Source organism: Somniosus microcephalus, chromosome 12 (genome assembly GCF_052327205.1).
Source record: "Somniosus microcephalus isolate GS21.2 chromosome 12, FLI_Smic_1.0, whole genome shotgun sequence".
NCBI lineage: Eukaryota > Metazoa > Chordata > Chondrichthyes > Squaliformes > Somniosidae > Somniosus > Somniosus microcephalus.
Genome location: NC_140998.1, coordinates 15,952,794 through 15,970,364, shown reverse-complemented (window position 1 = coordinate 15,970,364; position 17,571 = coordinate 15,952,794). Strand labels below are relative to the sequence as shown.

Here is a 17,571-nt window from a genome sequence, read left to right as displayed (position 1 = left end):
TGTATCTTAACTCCATCCACCCTCCTTGGTTCTGTAACCCTCAATACCCTTGCCTAACAAAAATTGCATAGAATGTGGGACTGGAGTCATATACAGGGTGGAATTACATAGAAACTAGGAGCAGGAGTAGGCCATTCGGCCCTTCGAGCCTGCTCCGCCATTCAACGAGATCATGGCTGATCATCCAAACCCTAGCACTCGGTCCCTACACTGACAGCCATCCCACCCAAGCCCTATCCCCGTAACCCCACATATTTAGTCCCCCCTAACACTAAGGGCCAATTTTTATCATGGCCAATCAACCTAACCCGCACATCTTTGGACTGTGGGAGGAAGCCGGAGCACCCGGAGGAAACCCACGCAAACACGGGGAGAATGTGCAAACTCCACACAGACAGTCACCCGAGGCCGGATTTGAACCCGGGTCCCTGGCGCTGTGAGGCAACAGTGCTAACCACTATGCCACCGTGCTGCCCTGACTGAGAACCAGCAAATCACGATAAACACACAGTGGGCAACTTAACGCCAGTGAACCAACACAGAGCACGAATCCTCAGACACACCAATACACCTTTAAACAACATCCCAATCAAGAACATCATTACTGAGATTGTCGGCCTTTAATAATGTCGACCCGAGTGCAATGGGAGAATTATCACTGGTTTCTGTGCTGGGTACAGATGATGTGGTGCAACACTTGCCATTTCAAGGTCCTGTAACTTTGACTTGAGCTGCAGATTCTCCTTCTCCAAGTCGTGCAGCTTGTCGGAACGAGCCCGCGCTACGATGAGTTGTTCCTCCAGCATGGTCTTGGTCTCGATCAAGACTATATTGTCCTCGCGGAGTTCCTAGAGCGAGAAAGGTCAATTGAAAAACCCCTGTTGAGAATCAACTCCCAAAAGCCTTCCTCAACTCCCAAGTAAATTCCATTTTTAGGAAACATATCTTGGAGCATTACTGCCTTCCTCTCCCTGGAAACGTTCTCCCCTCCCATTCGGGAAGCGGCGACATGTACTGGCTGGCTTCTCTGGTATCTCACTCGAGGCTATTCTTCCCGCATGAACCGAGACACCAAGGGGGTAATATCAGCCTAACCTGCTGGCGGGAAACTGATGAAATTATACCCCCCCTTTACGCCCCGCCCGATTTTACTTTCTGTTGACTTCGAAGGGGCGTAAAACGGGCGGCTGATCAGATAGTCAGTTTTAGAAACACAGAAACATAGAAGATAGGAGCAGGAGTAGGCCATTCGGCCCCTCGAGCCTGCTCCGCCATTCAATGCGATCATGGCTGATCATCCAAATTCAGTACCCGGTCCCTGCTTTCTCCCCATATCCCTTAATCCCCTTAGCCTTAAGAAATATATCTAAGTCCTTCTTGAATATATTTACTGAACTGGCCTCTACTGCCTTCTGTGGTAGAGAGTTCCACAGGTTCACCACTCTCTGGGTGAAGAAATTCCTCCTCATCTCTGTCCTAAATGGCTTACCCCTTATCCTTAGACTGTGACCCCTGGTTCTGGACTCCCCCGCCATCAGGAACAGCCTTCCTGCATCTAGTCTGCCTAGTCCTGTTACAATTTTCCCACGGGCGGGATAGTTTAAAATTTACCTCCCCGCCCCCACCCTCAAGCAGTGCCTTAACCCTCTAGGCCATCAAGTAGAGCAAGTCAAAGTTATAACAAAGTCAAAATTTGCACAAGTTACAGTGGTGCCCAAATTTCATTCATGTTGGGGAGATACAGAAAACATTAAGTTCACGACAGATGCTTTGGGTTCACCAGTAATGCACAGGTTGTGAAGGTGCAATAAACCATCACAATGTCCTACTTTTTCCACAAATCCACGGGTACAAACAACAAGCTCAGCATCTCCCGTAACGACAAGCGGAAAGGTAATGCCTAGGAGCAGTACTTTCTATTCGAAAGGTACTCCGCTGCTTCAGAGAGAAACGTACATTTACAGAGGACATTGGACACGGGTCCACCAGTCCCAAAGTAGTAGCAGGGGCGGTGGTTTGGGGGCTAGGCCGGGAGTTATCCGACACCCAGGAACCCACAGTGCTGCCTTCAGGGTGTGGTGTACTGTGGACACCTTGGATTAGGGCAGTTTCAGACTGGGTCCCAGCCAGAAGCAGGAGGCAAGACCCAACTCGATGTCCCAGAATCTCAGAAAATTCAGGGCTTTTTTTTTTTTTTAAAAAGCCAAACAAAATCTTTGTTTATAAAGCAGGGGAACACTTCGAACTAAAAACCAGGCCCAGAGTTTTCCTCCCATTTGAAGTGCTTGTTTTTAAATTCAGAAACCCGGGTTAAAGGCCATGGCCTATGGTGCAGGATAACATCCTGCCGAACAAAGAGAAAATGGGGTAAATCATTCCGTAGCAGCTAGGTGATGTCAAGCCTAAGCTTGTAAAGTCATTGAACAGAATGGGCCGATGCGGAACAGAATGGGCCGATGCGGAACAGAATGGGCCTATGCGGAACAGAATGGGCCTATGCGGAACAGAATGGGCCTATGCGGAACAGAATGGGCCTATGCGGAACAGAATGGGCCTATGCGGAACGGAATGGGCCTATGCGGAACGGAATGGGCCTATGCGGAACGGAATGGGCCTATGCGGAACGGAATGGGCCTATATGGCGTAGAATGGGCCTATATGGCGTAGAATGGGCCTATACTCTCTGCAGTTGAGAAGAGTGAGTGGTGATCTCATTGAAACGTGTAAAATTCTTAGAGGGCTTGACAGTGCAGATCCTGAGAGGCTGTTTCCCCTGGCTGGAGAGTCTGGAATTAGGGGTGATAGTCCCAGGATAAGGGGTCGGCCACGGAGGACTGAGGTGAGGAGAAATTTCTTCACTCAGAAGGTTGTGAATCATTGGAATCCTCTACCCCAGAGGGCTGTGGATGCTCAGTTGATGAGTATATTCAAGACTAAGTGAATCAAGGGTTACGGGGATTGGGCAGGAAAGTGCAGTAAAAGGCCACGATCTTATTGAATGGCCTACTCCTGCACCTATTTCTTATGTCCTTAAACCTGTAGACTGTAGGTGAAAGGGAAAGCAGAGAGGTGAGGAGTTACTTAGCAAGTGGGATGGGGTGTTTGGGTCTTTGAAGGAACCAGAGTAAAGTTCACTGGAGTTACGACAGAAATAATTGCATTTTTTAAATAGCGTCTGATCAGTTAAAATACCTCAAGGTACTTCACGCAACAAATGAGCACAGTGATTGCCCTTTATGCAGGCAAATAGCAGCCATTCTGGATCAGTAATATCCCAGAGAGAGAAAATAATATGAATGACCAGTTAATTGGTTTTGTTTTTGGTAGTACTGGTTGAGGGAAGCTTGTTGGCCAGGACACAGGGAGAACTCCTCGCTGCTACTTCAATAGGCAGGCTGGATAGATTTTGTGCTAATGCCTCATTGGAAGAACAGTACCTCTGACAATGCAGCACGGCCTCTGTACTGCACTGGTGCGTCAGCCTGGATTACAGATTCAAATCTCGGCTCAAACCAGAGCAGCAGATATTGGGAGCGATTTTAACTTTCAATGCTGGTGATTTCGGCCACCCATCATCCCGCCTGATGTTCCTGTCCACTAAGCCAATGGAAGGGAACATCAGGCTGGGGTGCATGACGGGCCGTCGATCCATTATCGCCCATTATACGTCACCACTGAGAGTTAAAATCAGCCCGACTCTTTCAACTAAGAAACCAAAGTAGCTAATAAATCCAATCGGGGATTCAGTAGAAATCTCTTTACCCAGAGAGTGGTGAGAATGTGGAACTCGCTACCACAGGGAGTGGTTGAGGCGAATAGTATAGATGCATTTAAAGGGGAGGCTAGACAAGCATATGAGGGAGAAAGGAATAGAAGGATAGGCTGATGGGGTTAGACGAAGAGGGGTGGGAGGAGGCTCTTGTGCAGCATAAACACCGGCCTGTGTCAGCCGTGGCTCAGTGGGTAGCACTCTCTCACCTCGGAGTCAGGAGGCTGTGGGTTCAAGTCCCACTCCAGAGCCCTGAACACAAAACTCTCCGTGCAGTACTGAGGGGGCGCTGCATTGTCGGAGGTGCCGGCTTTCGGATAAGACGTTAAACCAAGGTCCCGTCTGCCCTCTCCGGTGGACGTAAAAGATCCCAAGGCACTATTTCGAAGAGGAGCAGGGGAGTTCGCACTGGTGACCTGGCCAATACTTGTCCCTCAACCACCATCACAAACAGATTACCTGGCCATTATCACAAGATGGCTGAGTACAGCTGGGCTGCACATGCTGACTCAACCGAGACAAGACAAGAGCCAATGGGCCGAATGGCCTGTTTCTCTGTTGTACATTCTATGTAATTCTATGTAAAAGAAAGGTATTTATATATCTACACACACACACACACATAAATTTTCATTTCCATTGTGTCTTTTTCCCCTTAAAGGCAAGCAGCTAACTACTTATTATTTAACTTGGCATTGAGCCAGTCTACACTGGTACTGACAGACTATAGACTACAAAGAAGGGAACATCGCACGCATGAAATTTCCATCACTGTTTGTGACTCTGCAACTCGGCCAGCGACAGCTCTCCGCCCCGTCTCTAATGGAGACTGTTTGCACAGACTCGCCTCCCTCAGTTGTTTAATCAGCAGTGCCCCCCCCCCCTCAATCACTGTTAATATCAGTGCCCCCCCCTCAATCACTGTTAATATCGGCAGTGCCCCCCCCTAATCACTGTTAATATCGGCAGTGCCCCCCTCAATCACTGTTAATATCAGCAGTGCACCCCCTCAATCACTGTTAATATCGGCAGTGCCCCCCCCTCAATCACTGTTAATATCAGCAGTGCACCCCCTCAATCACTGTTAATATCGGCAGTGCCCCCCCCTCAATCACTGTTAATATCAGCAGTGCCCCCCCCCCAATCACTGTTAATATCGGCAGTGCCCCCCCCTAATCACTGTTAATATCGGCAGTGCCCCCCCTCAATCACTGTTAATATCAGCAGTGCCCCCCCTCAATCACTGTTAATATCAGTGCCCCCCCTCAATCACTGTTAATATCAGCAGTGCCCCCCCTCAATCACTGTTAATATCAGCAGTGCCCCCCCTCAATCACTGTTAATATCAGCAGTGCCCCCCCTCAATCACTGTTAATATCGGCAGTGCCCCCACCCCCTCAATCACTGTTAATATCAGCAGTGCCCCCCCCCTCAATCACTGTTAATATCGGCAGTGCCCCCCCTCAATCACTGTTAATATCAGCAGTGCCCCCCCCTCAATCACTGTTAATATCGGCAGTGCCCCCACCCCCTCAATCACTGTTAATATCAGCAGTGCCCCCCCCCTCAATCTCACTGTTAATATCAGCAGTGCCCCCCCCTCAATCACTGTTAATATCAGCAGTGCCCCCCCCCTCAATCACTGTTAATATCGGCAGTGCCCCCCCTCAATTACTGTTAATATCAGCAGTGCCCCCCCCCTCAATCACTGTTAATATCAGCAGTGCCCCCCCCCTCAATCACTTAATATCGGCAGTGCCCCCCCTCAATCACTGTTAATATCAGTGCCCCCCCCTCAATCACTGTTAATATCAGTGCCCCCCCTCTCAATCAGTTAATATCAGTGCCCCCCCCCTCAATCACTGTTAATATCGGCAGTGCCCCCCCCCCAACCCCTCTCTGCGAGACACACAGCTCGTTTCTCACTGAACTAAATTGGCAGGTCCTCCCGGGTCATGAAACGCCAAATTAATGTCATTTACTTTGCTACTGCTGTGCACAGCTGTGCCAAGCTTACACTCCACTGGGTTTGTCTCCATTAGAAGCTGTTTAAAAAAAATCCTTCTCGCTCTCTCTTTTATTTAATAAGTAGAACAGTTCCACAATCCAAACATGAGCTGCCAGTGCCTCAAATCAATCTCTCATTCACACACTTGTTTGACTCGGTTTCCCCCCGCACCGTTGGTGCTCGCCGTGTGCCCATTACGGTCTGCATTCCGGTGAAAAATATAAACCCAAGCTATTGTAAAAAAAAGGATTCAATCCCCTTTGACAATTGATGGGGGGGGGGGGGGGGTGGCGGGGGGCTTTGGAAATCCTGAGGAACTTAAAAAACACAGTTGAAACACAAGGGAAACAATTTGCACACATAGCAAATGACAAGAGGTCATCGCAAGTGGTTTGATGAGGACTCACGCTGTGAACTGAAATGTTAACCACCTTTACGTCGGGGAGGCAGCGAAAATGAGCAATTACAAACCGCTTGCTCTGGCCGGAATTGGACTTCTAAATAATGCATTAACAAGAGGAAGCCATTTATTTATTCATTCTCGGGGTGTGGGCATCGCTGACCATTATTAGGTTGTCCTGAGCTGAAGCAGTTTGATACAACTGAGGGTAGTTACGAGTCAGCCACATCGGTGCGGTTGGTTACTGGAGCGACATATAGGCCAGACCGGGTAAGTCCTTCCCTAAAAGGCATCAGTGAACCAGGTGAGGTTTTTTTTTTAACGATACAGATACCTGCTTTTTACTTCCAGATTTATTTTAGTAGCGGAGTTCAAAATGTCAACCTGTCATGGTGGGATTTTGAACCCTGAACATTCTCTGGATTGCTAGTCTGGTAGCGTAACTAGGGGGCCATCAATATAAGAGAGCCACCAATCAATCCAATCGGGAATTCAGAAGAAACTTCTTTACCCGGAGAGTGGTGAGAATGTGGAACTCGCTCCCACAGGGAGCGGTTGAGGCGAATCGCACAGATGCATTTAAGGGGAGGCTAGACAAGCACATGAGGGAGAAAGGAACAGACGGATATGTTGATAGGGTGAGATGAAGTGGGGTGGGAGGAGGCTCGTGTGGAACATAAACACCAGCACTGACCAGTTGGGCCGAGTGCCCTGTTTCTGTGCTGTAGACTCGATGTAATCTATGTAACCGTTATGCAACCATACCCATCCACGAGGTCATGAAGCGATTATATGTGAACACGGTACCTCGCCCCATTTAATCTCCCGAGAGAAAGCTCTGGGGCACAGACTCCCTGATCACCAGTTCAGTCAAAACAAGGCTCTGAGCCAGAGGGAAGGAGCTTCAAGTTGATGCTGAAGCAGTTTTAGATTTAGATGTCACATCTGCTGATGTTAATCCAGCTTCATGCCGCCCCCCCACCTCCCACCCCCACAAACAAAGCAAACTATCTGCAAAACAAAAACAAGACGCAACATAAAAAAGGCGTTTTCACTGAAGATAATTCTTTGATTTTTAAATTAATGTTTCTTTTTTTGGCAGCGGAAAGGGGCGGTTTTATTGTATATGGATTGGCGGGTTACTGTTCCCCTAGTACGCAATCCACTGCGCGCACAAGAGACGCGGGGCTGAATAAATTAACTGTGTTGAATTTACTTGCAACTAATGAACTGTACAAATCAACACTAAAATGTCCAGGTTTTGAGTGATGTCCCCTTCAAGATATTTCCCCTCCTCCCCAGCTGTATGATTCATTATCGCTTTCTGTAGTGGTTAGAAGCTAGACAGGTGAAGGGAAAGTGTAGGACACAAGTAGTTCCTCACATAATTACAACTTTCTTGTATCCCATGTGTTGAAAGGTGTTGCATTTCACAGAGGAAGTGGGAAGTGCCGAAGGCTGCATAGTCTTGGCTTGCATTCCTTTAATATAGATTAAGGGGTGATCGAATGGAGGTGTTTAAGATGATTAAAAGGAGTTGATAGGGTAGATAGAGAAAAACTACTTCAAAACAATAATTTAGACTTAAATGTAGGGGGGCACGATAAAGAAATTTGCAGATGATACAAAAATTGGCCGTGTGGTTGACAGTGAAGAGGGAAGCTTTAGGCTGCAGGAAGATATCGATGAACTGGTCAGTTGGGCAGAAAAGTGGCAAATGGAATTCAATCTGTAAAAGTGTGAGGTAATGCATTTGGGGAGGGCAACAAGGCAAGGGAATACACAATTAATGGGAGGACACTGAGAGGTGCGGAGGAACGGAGGGACCTTGGAGTGCATGTCCACAGATCCCTGAAGGTAGCAGGACAGGTCGATTAAGTCGTTAAAAAGGCATATGGAATGCTTCCTTTATTAGCCAAGGCATAGAATATAAGAGCAGGGAGGTTATGCTTGAACTGTATACAACACGGGTTAGGCCACAGCTAGAGTACTGCGTGCAGTTCTGGTCACCACATTACAGGAAGGATGTGATTGCACTGGAGGGGGTGCAGAGGAGATTTACGAGGATGTTGCCAGGATTGGAAAACTTTAGCTATGAGGAAAGATTGGATAGGCTGGGGTTGTTTTCCTTGGAACGGAGGAGGCTAAGGGGAGATTTAATTGAGGTGTATAAAATTATGAGGGGCCGAGATAGAGTGGATAGGAAGGACCTATTTCCCTTAGCAGAAGGGGCAAGAACCGGGGGCATAGATTTAAAATAGTTGGTCGAAGGATTAGAGGGAAGATGAGGAAAATAATTTTCACCCAGAGGGTGGTGGGGGTCTGGAACTCACTGCCTGAAAGGTGGTAGAGGCAGAAACCCTCATCACATTTAAAAAGTACTTGGATGTACACTTGAGCCGCAACCTACAGGGCTACGGACCAAGTGCTGGAAGGTGGGAAGAGGCTGGGTAGCTCTTTTCCGACCGGCATGGACACGATGGGTCAAATGGCCTCCCTCTGTGTCGTAATTTTTCTATGATTCTAAACCTTAAAATTAGAGCTAATACATTCAGAGGGGATGTCAGGAAGCACTTCCTCACACCAAAGGTGGTGGAAATCTGGAACTCTCTCCCCCAAAAAGCTGTTGAGGCTGGGGGGTGGGTCAATTGAAAATGTCAATACTGAGATTGATAAGCCTACTGAATATTTCCAGCATTTTCTGTTTTGATAAATTGTTAGGCAAAAGGGCATTAAGGGTTACGGAACCAAGGCGGTTGGATGGAGTTCAGATACAGATTAGCCATGATCTAATAGAATGGCGGAACAGATTCGAGGGGCTGAATGGCCTACTCCTGTTCCTAATTTATACGGGGGAAGGGGGAGAGTTTGGATACACGTTTTACCAGACACAATAATATTACTTCAAAAAGGTCTTTTTTTTCCAAATTATGCGGGATTTTGCTAAGAGTAGTTAGGGAGGTGTTGTTTCCACTGGCAGGAGGGTCGGTAACCAAAGGTAATTGGTAAATGAACCAGAGAGGGGGAGATAAGGAGAATTTTTTTATGCAGCGAGTTATGACGATCTGGAATATACTGCCTGAAAGGGTGATGGAATCAGATTCAGCAGCAACTTTCAAAAGGGAATTGGATAAATGCTTGAAGGGGAGAAAATTACAGGGCTACGGGGAAAGTGCAGGTGAGTGGGACTAATTGGATGGCTCTTTCAAAGAGCTGGCACAGGCTCGATGCCAGCCACTGAGTTGCACTGCGTCAGCCAATGAGTTGGAGGTTGGGTGAGGCGAGGCGGAACTTACAGCAGAACTCACAGCAGTCTATTTTACAGCAAAGAAAGTCTATTTAAACAGCGCACTACAGCAAACAGTCTACAGAGTTAGTTAAAAAGAGTTCTACGAATTACAGCAAATAGAACTCATGACCGAAACTGCAGCAACGTCTCCCAATAAAAGCAAGATTATTTCTCCAGCGAAATGCAGTGAGTGGTGGATAGTTTCATAATACAAATTATGTGCGGAAAAATCAATCCCAGCCACTTTGCCTGCAGGGATTGATGGAGTAATTACCCAATCATCTCCATTCTGGTCGGGAATAGTGGCATCACTATACGCAGCCATGAAAAAAAGGGATTAAGAGGTGTAGCTTACTTCCATTCTGGCCTTGTAGAAATCCACATCGTGTAGCCTCTCCTTGCACCGTATAAGCTCGTTCTCCAGCCTGTCAACCCGGCTTGCTTTCTCTCGTAGCGAGTCCAGCTCGTCCCGATGCGCTCTCACTGAGCGGGCATCTGTGGTCAACTGCATGTTCTGAGCAAGATCCAAAAGAATTTGTGGTTAGACCTCATTTCCCTTCCCCTTCCGGCCTTGAGCAAATTGAGAATCCAAACACTACAACCTCTCCCGCAACAACGGCGTGTATTTATATAGCGCCTTTAACATAATAAAACGTCCCAAGGCGCTGCACAGGAGTATAAGACAACAACAAATTTGACACCGAGCCACCTAAGGAGAAATTAGGGAAGATGGCCAAAAGCTTGGTCAAAGAGGTAGAAACATAAACATAGAAGAAACATAGAAGCTAGGAGCAGGAGCAGGCCATTCGGCCCCTCGAGCCTGCTCCGCCATTTAATGAGATCATGGCTGATCATCCAAATTCAGTACCCTGTCCCTGCCTTCTCCCCATATCCCTTGATCCCTTTAGCCTTAAGAAATATATCTAACTCCTTCTTGAATATATTTAATGAATTGGCCTCAACTGCCTTCTGTGGTAGCGAATTCCACAGGTTCACCACTCTCTGGGTGAAGAAATTCCTTCTCATCTCTGTCCTAAATGGCTTACCCCTTATCCTTAGACTGTGACCCCTGGTTCTGGACTCCCCGACCATCAGGAACATCCTTCCTGCATCTAGTCTGTCTAGTCCTGTTAGAATTTTATAAGTTTCAATGAGATCTCCCCTCATTCTTCTAAACTCCAGCGAATATAAGCCCAATTGACCCAATCTCTCCTCATACGTCATTCCTGCCATCCCAAGTATCAGTCTGGTGAATCTTCGCTGCACTCCTGATATGCCTATCAATTAGTCCAATAAAAGGCGACGAGTTAAGAACGTAACTGAAGGTTTTTATTGGCTAAATAACAGAGCCCACCCTCGTGGGTGATCCGATCCAACAGGGAGGAATACTAGCCAGTCAGCTACCTTTATACCTGGGCAGGTAATGGGCGGAGTCGGAGGTGGTCAGCCCAGGTATAACAGTGCGACAAGAGGCGACCTCGTGTAGTGATGTGACAGTGAGAACAGTGAGAACAATATACAGTGATAACTATAACAGTGGTTTACCACATTCACCCCTTGTTTAGATTAGAGTCCGGCGGGGTGAAGTGTATTACCAGCTCTGGTATGTCAGTCTGTCCGGAGGCTTCGTTAGCCTCTCCGATCGTCGCAGCGGCGGTGTTACATTATCCGGTGTTAAAGCTGGTGTCTGCGTAGTCGGCAAAGGCTCGTGGGGTTCCGGCATGCCGTCTACCTCGGCTGGACTCGGGGGGTTGGGAGGGGGGGGGTGAGGGTGCGAGGTCTCGTAAGGAGACAGTGTCCTCCCGTCCGTCTGGGTAAGCCACATAGGCGTACTGGGGGTTGGCGTGCAGGAGGTTCACCTTCTCGACCAGGGGGTCCGTTTTATGGGCCCTCACGTGCTTTCGCAGCAAGACGGGTCCCGGAGAGGTCAGCCAGGTTGGTAGGGTGGTTCCCGTAGTCGACTTCCTGGGGAAGACAAACATTCGGGCATGGGGGGTGGTGTTAATGGCAGTGCAAAGTAGTGACCGGATGGAGTGCAGCGCAATCGGGAGGACCTCTTGCCAGCGGGAGGTTGGGAGGCCCTTAGACTTTAAGGCTAAGAGGGTGGCCTTCCATACCGTCGCGTTCTCTCTTTCCACCTGGCCGTTCCCTCGGGGGTTGTAGCTGGTGGTCCTGCTTGCTGCAATACCCCTCTCCAATAGGAACTGACGGAGTTCCTCGCTCATGAAGGAGGCGCCCCGGTCACTATGTATATAGTTCGGGAACCCGAACAAGGCGAAGAGTTTGTTCAGGCATTTAATGACCGTGTTACTGGTCATGTCTGGGCAGGGGAAGGCAAAGGGGAAACGGGAGTACTCATCAACGATGTTGAGGAAGTACACATTACGGTCGGATGACGGTAGGGGCCCCTTGAAGTCGATGCTCAGACGCTCGAAGGGGCGGGTGGCCTTGATCAGGCTTGCTCTGTCCGGCTTATAGAAGTGCGGTTTGCACTCAGCACAGATCTGGCAGTTCCTGGTCATGGTCCTGACCTCCTCGATGGAGTATGGCAGGTTGCGGGCCTTAATGAAATGGTAGAGTCTGGTGACTCCGGGGTGGCAGAGGTCATTGTGGAGGGTCTGAAGTCTATCACTTTGCGCGCTGGCGCATGTAATGCGTGAAAGAGCATCAGGGGGGTCGTTCAGTTTACCGGGCCGGTACAAGATCTCATAATCATAGGTGGAAAGCTCGATTCTCCACCTCAAGATTTTGTCGTTCTTGATCTTGCCCCTCAGCTTGTTATTAAACATGAAGGCAACCGAGCGTTGGTCGGTGAGGAGGGTAAATCGTTTGCCTGCCAAGTAGTGCCTCCAGCGCCGTACTGCCTCCACAATTGCCTGGGCTTCCTTCTCGACCGACGAGTGTCGGGTCTCGGGGCCCTGTAGGGTCCTTGAGAAGAAGGCTACCGGCCTACCCTCCTGGTTAAGGGTAGCGGCTAGGGCGAAGTCGGATGCATCGCTCTCCACTTGGAAGGGGATTGACTCATCCACTGCGTGCATTGTGGCCTTGGCTATGTCTCCCTTAATGAGGGAGAAGGCCGCGCATGCCTCTTCCGTGAGGGGGAAGGATGTGGTTTTCAGGAGGGGTCTGGCTTTGTCCGCATAATTGGGTACCCATTGGGCATAGTAGGCGAAAAGCCCCAGGGTTCTCCTAAGTGCTTTTGGACAGTGGGGGAGGGGTAGCTCCATGAGGGGGCGCATTCTTTTGGGGTCGGGGCCGATGACTCCGTTCTCTACTACACAGCCAAGGATGGCAAGGCGCGCTGTGTTAAACACGCATTTCTCCTTATTGTAGGTGAGGTTCAGCCGTTGGGCCGTACGGAGGAATTTCTCCAGATTCACGTCATGGTCCTGCCGGTTGCGGCCGCAGATGGTGACGTTATCGAGATAGGGGAAAGTGGCCTGTAGTCCGTTCTGGTCAACCATCCGGTCCATCTCCCGTTGGAAAACCGAGACCCCGTTGGTGACACCAAAGGGGACCCTAAGGAATTGGTAGAGGCGGCCATTCGCCTCGAAGGCGGTGTACTGGCTGTCCTCCGGGCTGATGGGGAGTTGGTGGTAGGCCGACTTGAGGTCGATGGTCGAGAATACGCGGTATTGTGCAATCTCATTGACCATGTCCGATATGCGGGGGAGGGGGTATGCGTCCAGCTGGGTGTATCTGTTTATGGTCTGGCTGTAGTCGATAACCAGGCGATTTTTGTCGCCGGTCTTGACTACCACCACCTGGGCACGCCAGGGGCTGCTGCTCCCCTCAATAATGCCCTCTTTCAGGAGTCGCTGCACCTCAGAGCTAATGAAGGCTCTGTCCCCAGCGCTGTACCGCCTGCTCTTAGTAGCGACAGGTTTGCAGTCGGGGGTGAGGTTAGCGAACAGGGAAGGTGGCGGTACCTTGAGGGTGGATAGGCTGCAGGTGTTACGCGGTGGGCGGTTTAACTTTCGCTGGTTGTCGACTGTGAGTGGGGGGAGGGGTCCACCGTATGCTAGGGTTACACTTTGGAGGTGGGATTGGAAGTCCAGCCCTAGTATGACGGCAGCGCACAGCTGGGGGAGTACGAGGAGTTTAAAATTTTTATACTCTGTCCCTTTAACCGACAATGTCACGACACAGTAGCCGCTGATGTCTGTGGCGTGCGACCTCGATGCCATCGAGATGCGGCTGCGCGTTGGCAGGACGGGGAGGGAGTAGTGGCTCACCGTGTCTGGGTGGATGAAGCTCTCCGTGCTTCCGCTGTCGAACAGGCAGGTCGTGGCGTGGCCGTTGACTTTGATGTCCATCATTGAGCTGGCCAGGTGGTGCGGGCGGGCTTGATCCAGGGTCACGGAAGCTAGGGTGTAGATGAGCGCGTCGTTGTCATGACAAGATGGCGGCGAAGATGGCGGCCCCCGTAGTTCACATGAGGCTCTGTTTAAATCGTTTGCCCCGCACAAAGATGGCCGCCCCTGGTTTTCCCATGAGGCTCTGCAGGCTTCGGCTGCCCCGCACAAAGATGGCCGCCCCTGGTTTTCCCATGAGGCTCTGCAGGCTTCGGCTGCCCCGCACAAAGATGGCCGCCCCCAGGGTTCGCATGAGGCACTGCTGGCTTCTGCGGATTTGCTTCTGCAGGCCTTGGAGAAGTGGCCTTTCTTGAGGCAGGTTTTGCAGGTCGAGTTTTTGGCTGGGCAGCGCGACCTCGGATGCTTCTCCTGGCCGCAAAAGAAGCAGCCAGCGGCCCGATCGGGGTTGCCTGATGTCGGGGCCGGTACCGGGGCTAGCGGGCCCGGTCGGATCCGTGATGCAGACGCTGAGGTAGGTCCCGGGGGCAGCGCTGTGAAGGGTGGTGGGGTGGGGGTCGGGCCCGAGTCCCAGGGTCGCGAATAGTACCTGGCAAACGCTTCCTGGTCTTGCTGGGTGGCCTCTAGGGTGAGGGCGAGGGCTTCGGCCTTGTCCAGGTCTATGTCCTTAGCTTCAAGCAGTCTTTGCCGTGTGTAGTCGGAACGTAGGCCTCTCACCAAGGCGTCGCGGACATTGTCTTCCATGTTCGCAGTAGCCGTCACCGCTTTAAAGTCACAGTTCCTGCCGAGTTGTCTCAGCGCTCGTGAAAATTCAGCTATCGATTCTCCTGGCTGTTGCTGGCGAGATCTTAAGAGATGCCTAGTGTACATGTAGTTTACCGGGCTCCGGTACTGCTGTTTCAGTAGGTTGATGGCGTCGTCGTACGTAGTCATGTCCTGGATGAGTGTATATACTCTCGGGCTCGCTTGGGCTTTCAGGACTCTTAGTTTGGATCTCTGAGGGACGACGGCTTCCTCCAGGTACGATTCGAAGCAGTCCAGCCAGTGTTTGAAGTCGTTGGCTGAGTTTGGTGCCTGTGGGTTTAGATCCAGGTATGGTGGTTTCAAGGCTTGCAGCCAAGCCGGCTGGTGTGGCCCGTTGTCTGGAGGCTGCTGTTGCTGTGCTGCTGGGTGAGCTCCTTGCTGTTGCTGTTCATTATCAGACATCTTTAAAATTTAGTCAATAAAATTGATATGCCTATCAATTAGTCCAATAAAAGGCGACGAGTTAAGAACGTAACTGAAGGTTTTTATTGGCTAAATAACAGAGCCCACCCTCGTGGGTGATCCGATCCAACAGGGAGGAATACTAGCCAGTCAGCTACCTTTATACCTGGGCAGGTAATGGGCGGAGTCGGAGGTGGTCAGCCCAGGTATAACAGTGCGACAAGAGGCGACCTCGTGTAGTGATGTGACAGTGAGAACAGTGAGAACAATATACAGTGATAACTATAACAGTGGTTTACCACACTCCCTCCATAGCAAGACAATCCTTCCTCAGATAAGGCGACCAAAACTGCACACAATAATCAAGGTGTGGTCTCACCAAGGCCCTGTACAACTGCAGCAAGACATCCTTGCTCCTGTACTCGAATCCTCTCGCTACGAAGGCCAACATACCATTTGCCTTCTTAACCACCTGCTGCACCTGCAGCAACTGGTGCACAAGGACACCCAGGTCTCGTTGCACCTCCCCTTCTCCCAATCTATTGCCTTTCAGATAATAATCTGTCTTCCTGTTTTTGCCACCAAAGTGGATAACCTCGCATTTATCCACATTATACTGCATCTGCCATGCATCTGCCCAATCACCCAACCTGTCCAAATCATACTGGAGTTTCTCGGCATCCTCCTCACAGCACACAAGCCCACCCAGCTTTGTGTCGTCTGCAAACTTGGAGATATTACATCTAGTTCCCTCGTCTAGATCATTAATATATATTGTGAATAGCTGGGGTCCTAGCACCAATCCCTGCGGCACCCCACTAGTCACTGCCTGCCACTCGGAAAAAGACCCGTTTATTCCAACTCTTTGCTTCCTGTCTGCCAACCAGTTTTCTATCCAAGTCAGTACCTTACCCCCAATCCCATGTGCTTTAACTTGACATGCTAATCTCTTATGTGGGACCTTATCGAAATTCAAAGGTAGGTTTTAAGGAGCGTCTTAAAGAAGGAAAGAGAGGTAGCGAGGCAGAGAGGTTTAGGCAGGAAATTCCAGAGCTTAGGGCCTGGGCAACAGAAGGCACGGCCACCAAAGGTTGAGTGATTATAATCAGGAATGCTCAAGAGGGCAGAATTAGAGGAGCGCAGATATCTCGGGGGGGGGGGGGGGGGTGGGTGGAGTGGAGTTGGAGGAGATTAGAGAGATAGGAAGGGGCGAGGCCATGGAGGGATTTGAAAACAAGGATGAGAATTTTAAAATCGAGGCGTTGCTTAACCGCGATCCAATGTTGGTCAGCAAGCACAGAGGTGATGAGCGAACGGGAATTGGTGTGAGTCAGGACACAGGCGGAGATGGGCAATGTTACAGAGGTGGAAAATTGCATTTATACAGTGCCTTTCAACTTCCTTACCCAAAGCGTGGTTAGAATGTGGAACTCACTACCACATGGAGTAGTTGAGGCGAATAGCATTTAAGGGGAAGTTAGGTAAGTACACGAGGGAGAAAGGAATAGAAGGGTACGCTGACACGGTGAGATGAAGCAGAGGTGGGAGGAAGGCTCTTGTGTAGCATAAACTCCGGCACAGAGCAAGCTGGGCCAAAGGGCCTGTTTCTGTGCTGCCCATTCTATGCAACTCATGAAATATCTCAAGATGTATCACAGGGGAACTGGACACCAAACAGGAGTTAGAAGGGGATGGGGAAGTGGCTGAAGGGTAGGTCAAAGAGACAGGTTATCAGGAGGTTTTTGAAGGTGGTGGAGGGATGTAGCAAAGTCAGGGGAAGGAGGTGTCTTCGGAAAAAGGATTCCAGTTAATACTGTTGCAGACTGTGCATTGCACTAATAATAACGTCTGGCAGAATAGATAGCTGAAATAACAACAGAAAATGCTGGAAATACTCAGCAGGCCAGGCAGCATCCGTGGAGAGAGAAACAGGGTTAACGTTTCAGGTCTGGGACCCTTCATCAGAACTGGAAAAAGCTGGAAATGTAAAGTTCTGATGAAGGGTCCCAGACCTGAAACGTTAACTCTGTTTCTCTCTCCACGGATGCTGCCTGGCCTGCTGAGTATTTCCAGCATTTCCTGTTGTTATTTCAGATTTCTAGCATCTGCAGTATTTTGGTATTAGAATAGATCGCTGGCTGGCTTCAAGACAGAAAGCAGCGAGTAGGGGTAAAGGGTAGCTATTCACAGTGGCAGAAGGTGGGTAGTGGTGTTTCACAAGGATCAGTGCTGGGACCACTATTGTTCGCAATTTATATTAGACTTTGGAATCAAAAACACAATTTCTAAATGTGCGGATGACACTAAATTGGGGGGGGATAGTTAACACTGAGGACTGCAACAAATTACAGGAAGACATTAATAAACTTGCAGAATGGGCATATCATTTGCAAATGAAATTCAACATAGATAAATGTGAGGTATTACATTTTGGTAAGAAAAATAGGGAGGTCACTTATTACTTGGAAAATAAGAATCTAAATGGGGTAGAGGAATAAAGGGATCTCGGAGTACAAATACACAAATCACAAAGTATCGACACAGGTTAACAAGGCCATTAAAAAAAAGCAAACCAGGCACTAGGGT

General features: G+C 49.5%; 1 protein-coding gene across 1 annotated transcript in view; it reads right to left on the bottom strand.

Annotated features, from left to right (window-relative positions):
• LOC147109044 (protein Daple-like) overlaps nucleotides 1-17,571 on the bottom strand; it is a 311,247-nt gene that overhangs the window by 98,391 nt on the left and 195,285 nt on the right. The window contains exons 10-11 of the mRNA XM_086002608.1: nucleotides 9,822-9,980; nucleotides 702-848 (exon numbers count right to left, since the gene is read on the bottom strand). Of these exons, the coding sequence (XP_085858734.1) occupies nucleotides 702-848; nucleotides 9,822-9,980 (306 nt within the window). The remainder of the gene's footprint in view (nucleotides 1-701; nucleotides 849-9,821; nucleotides 9,981-17,571) is intronic.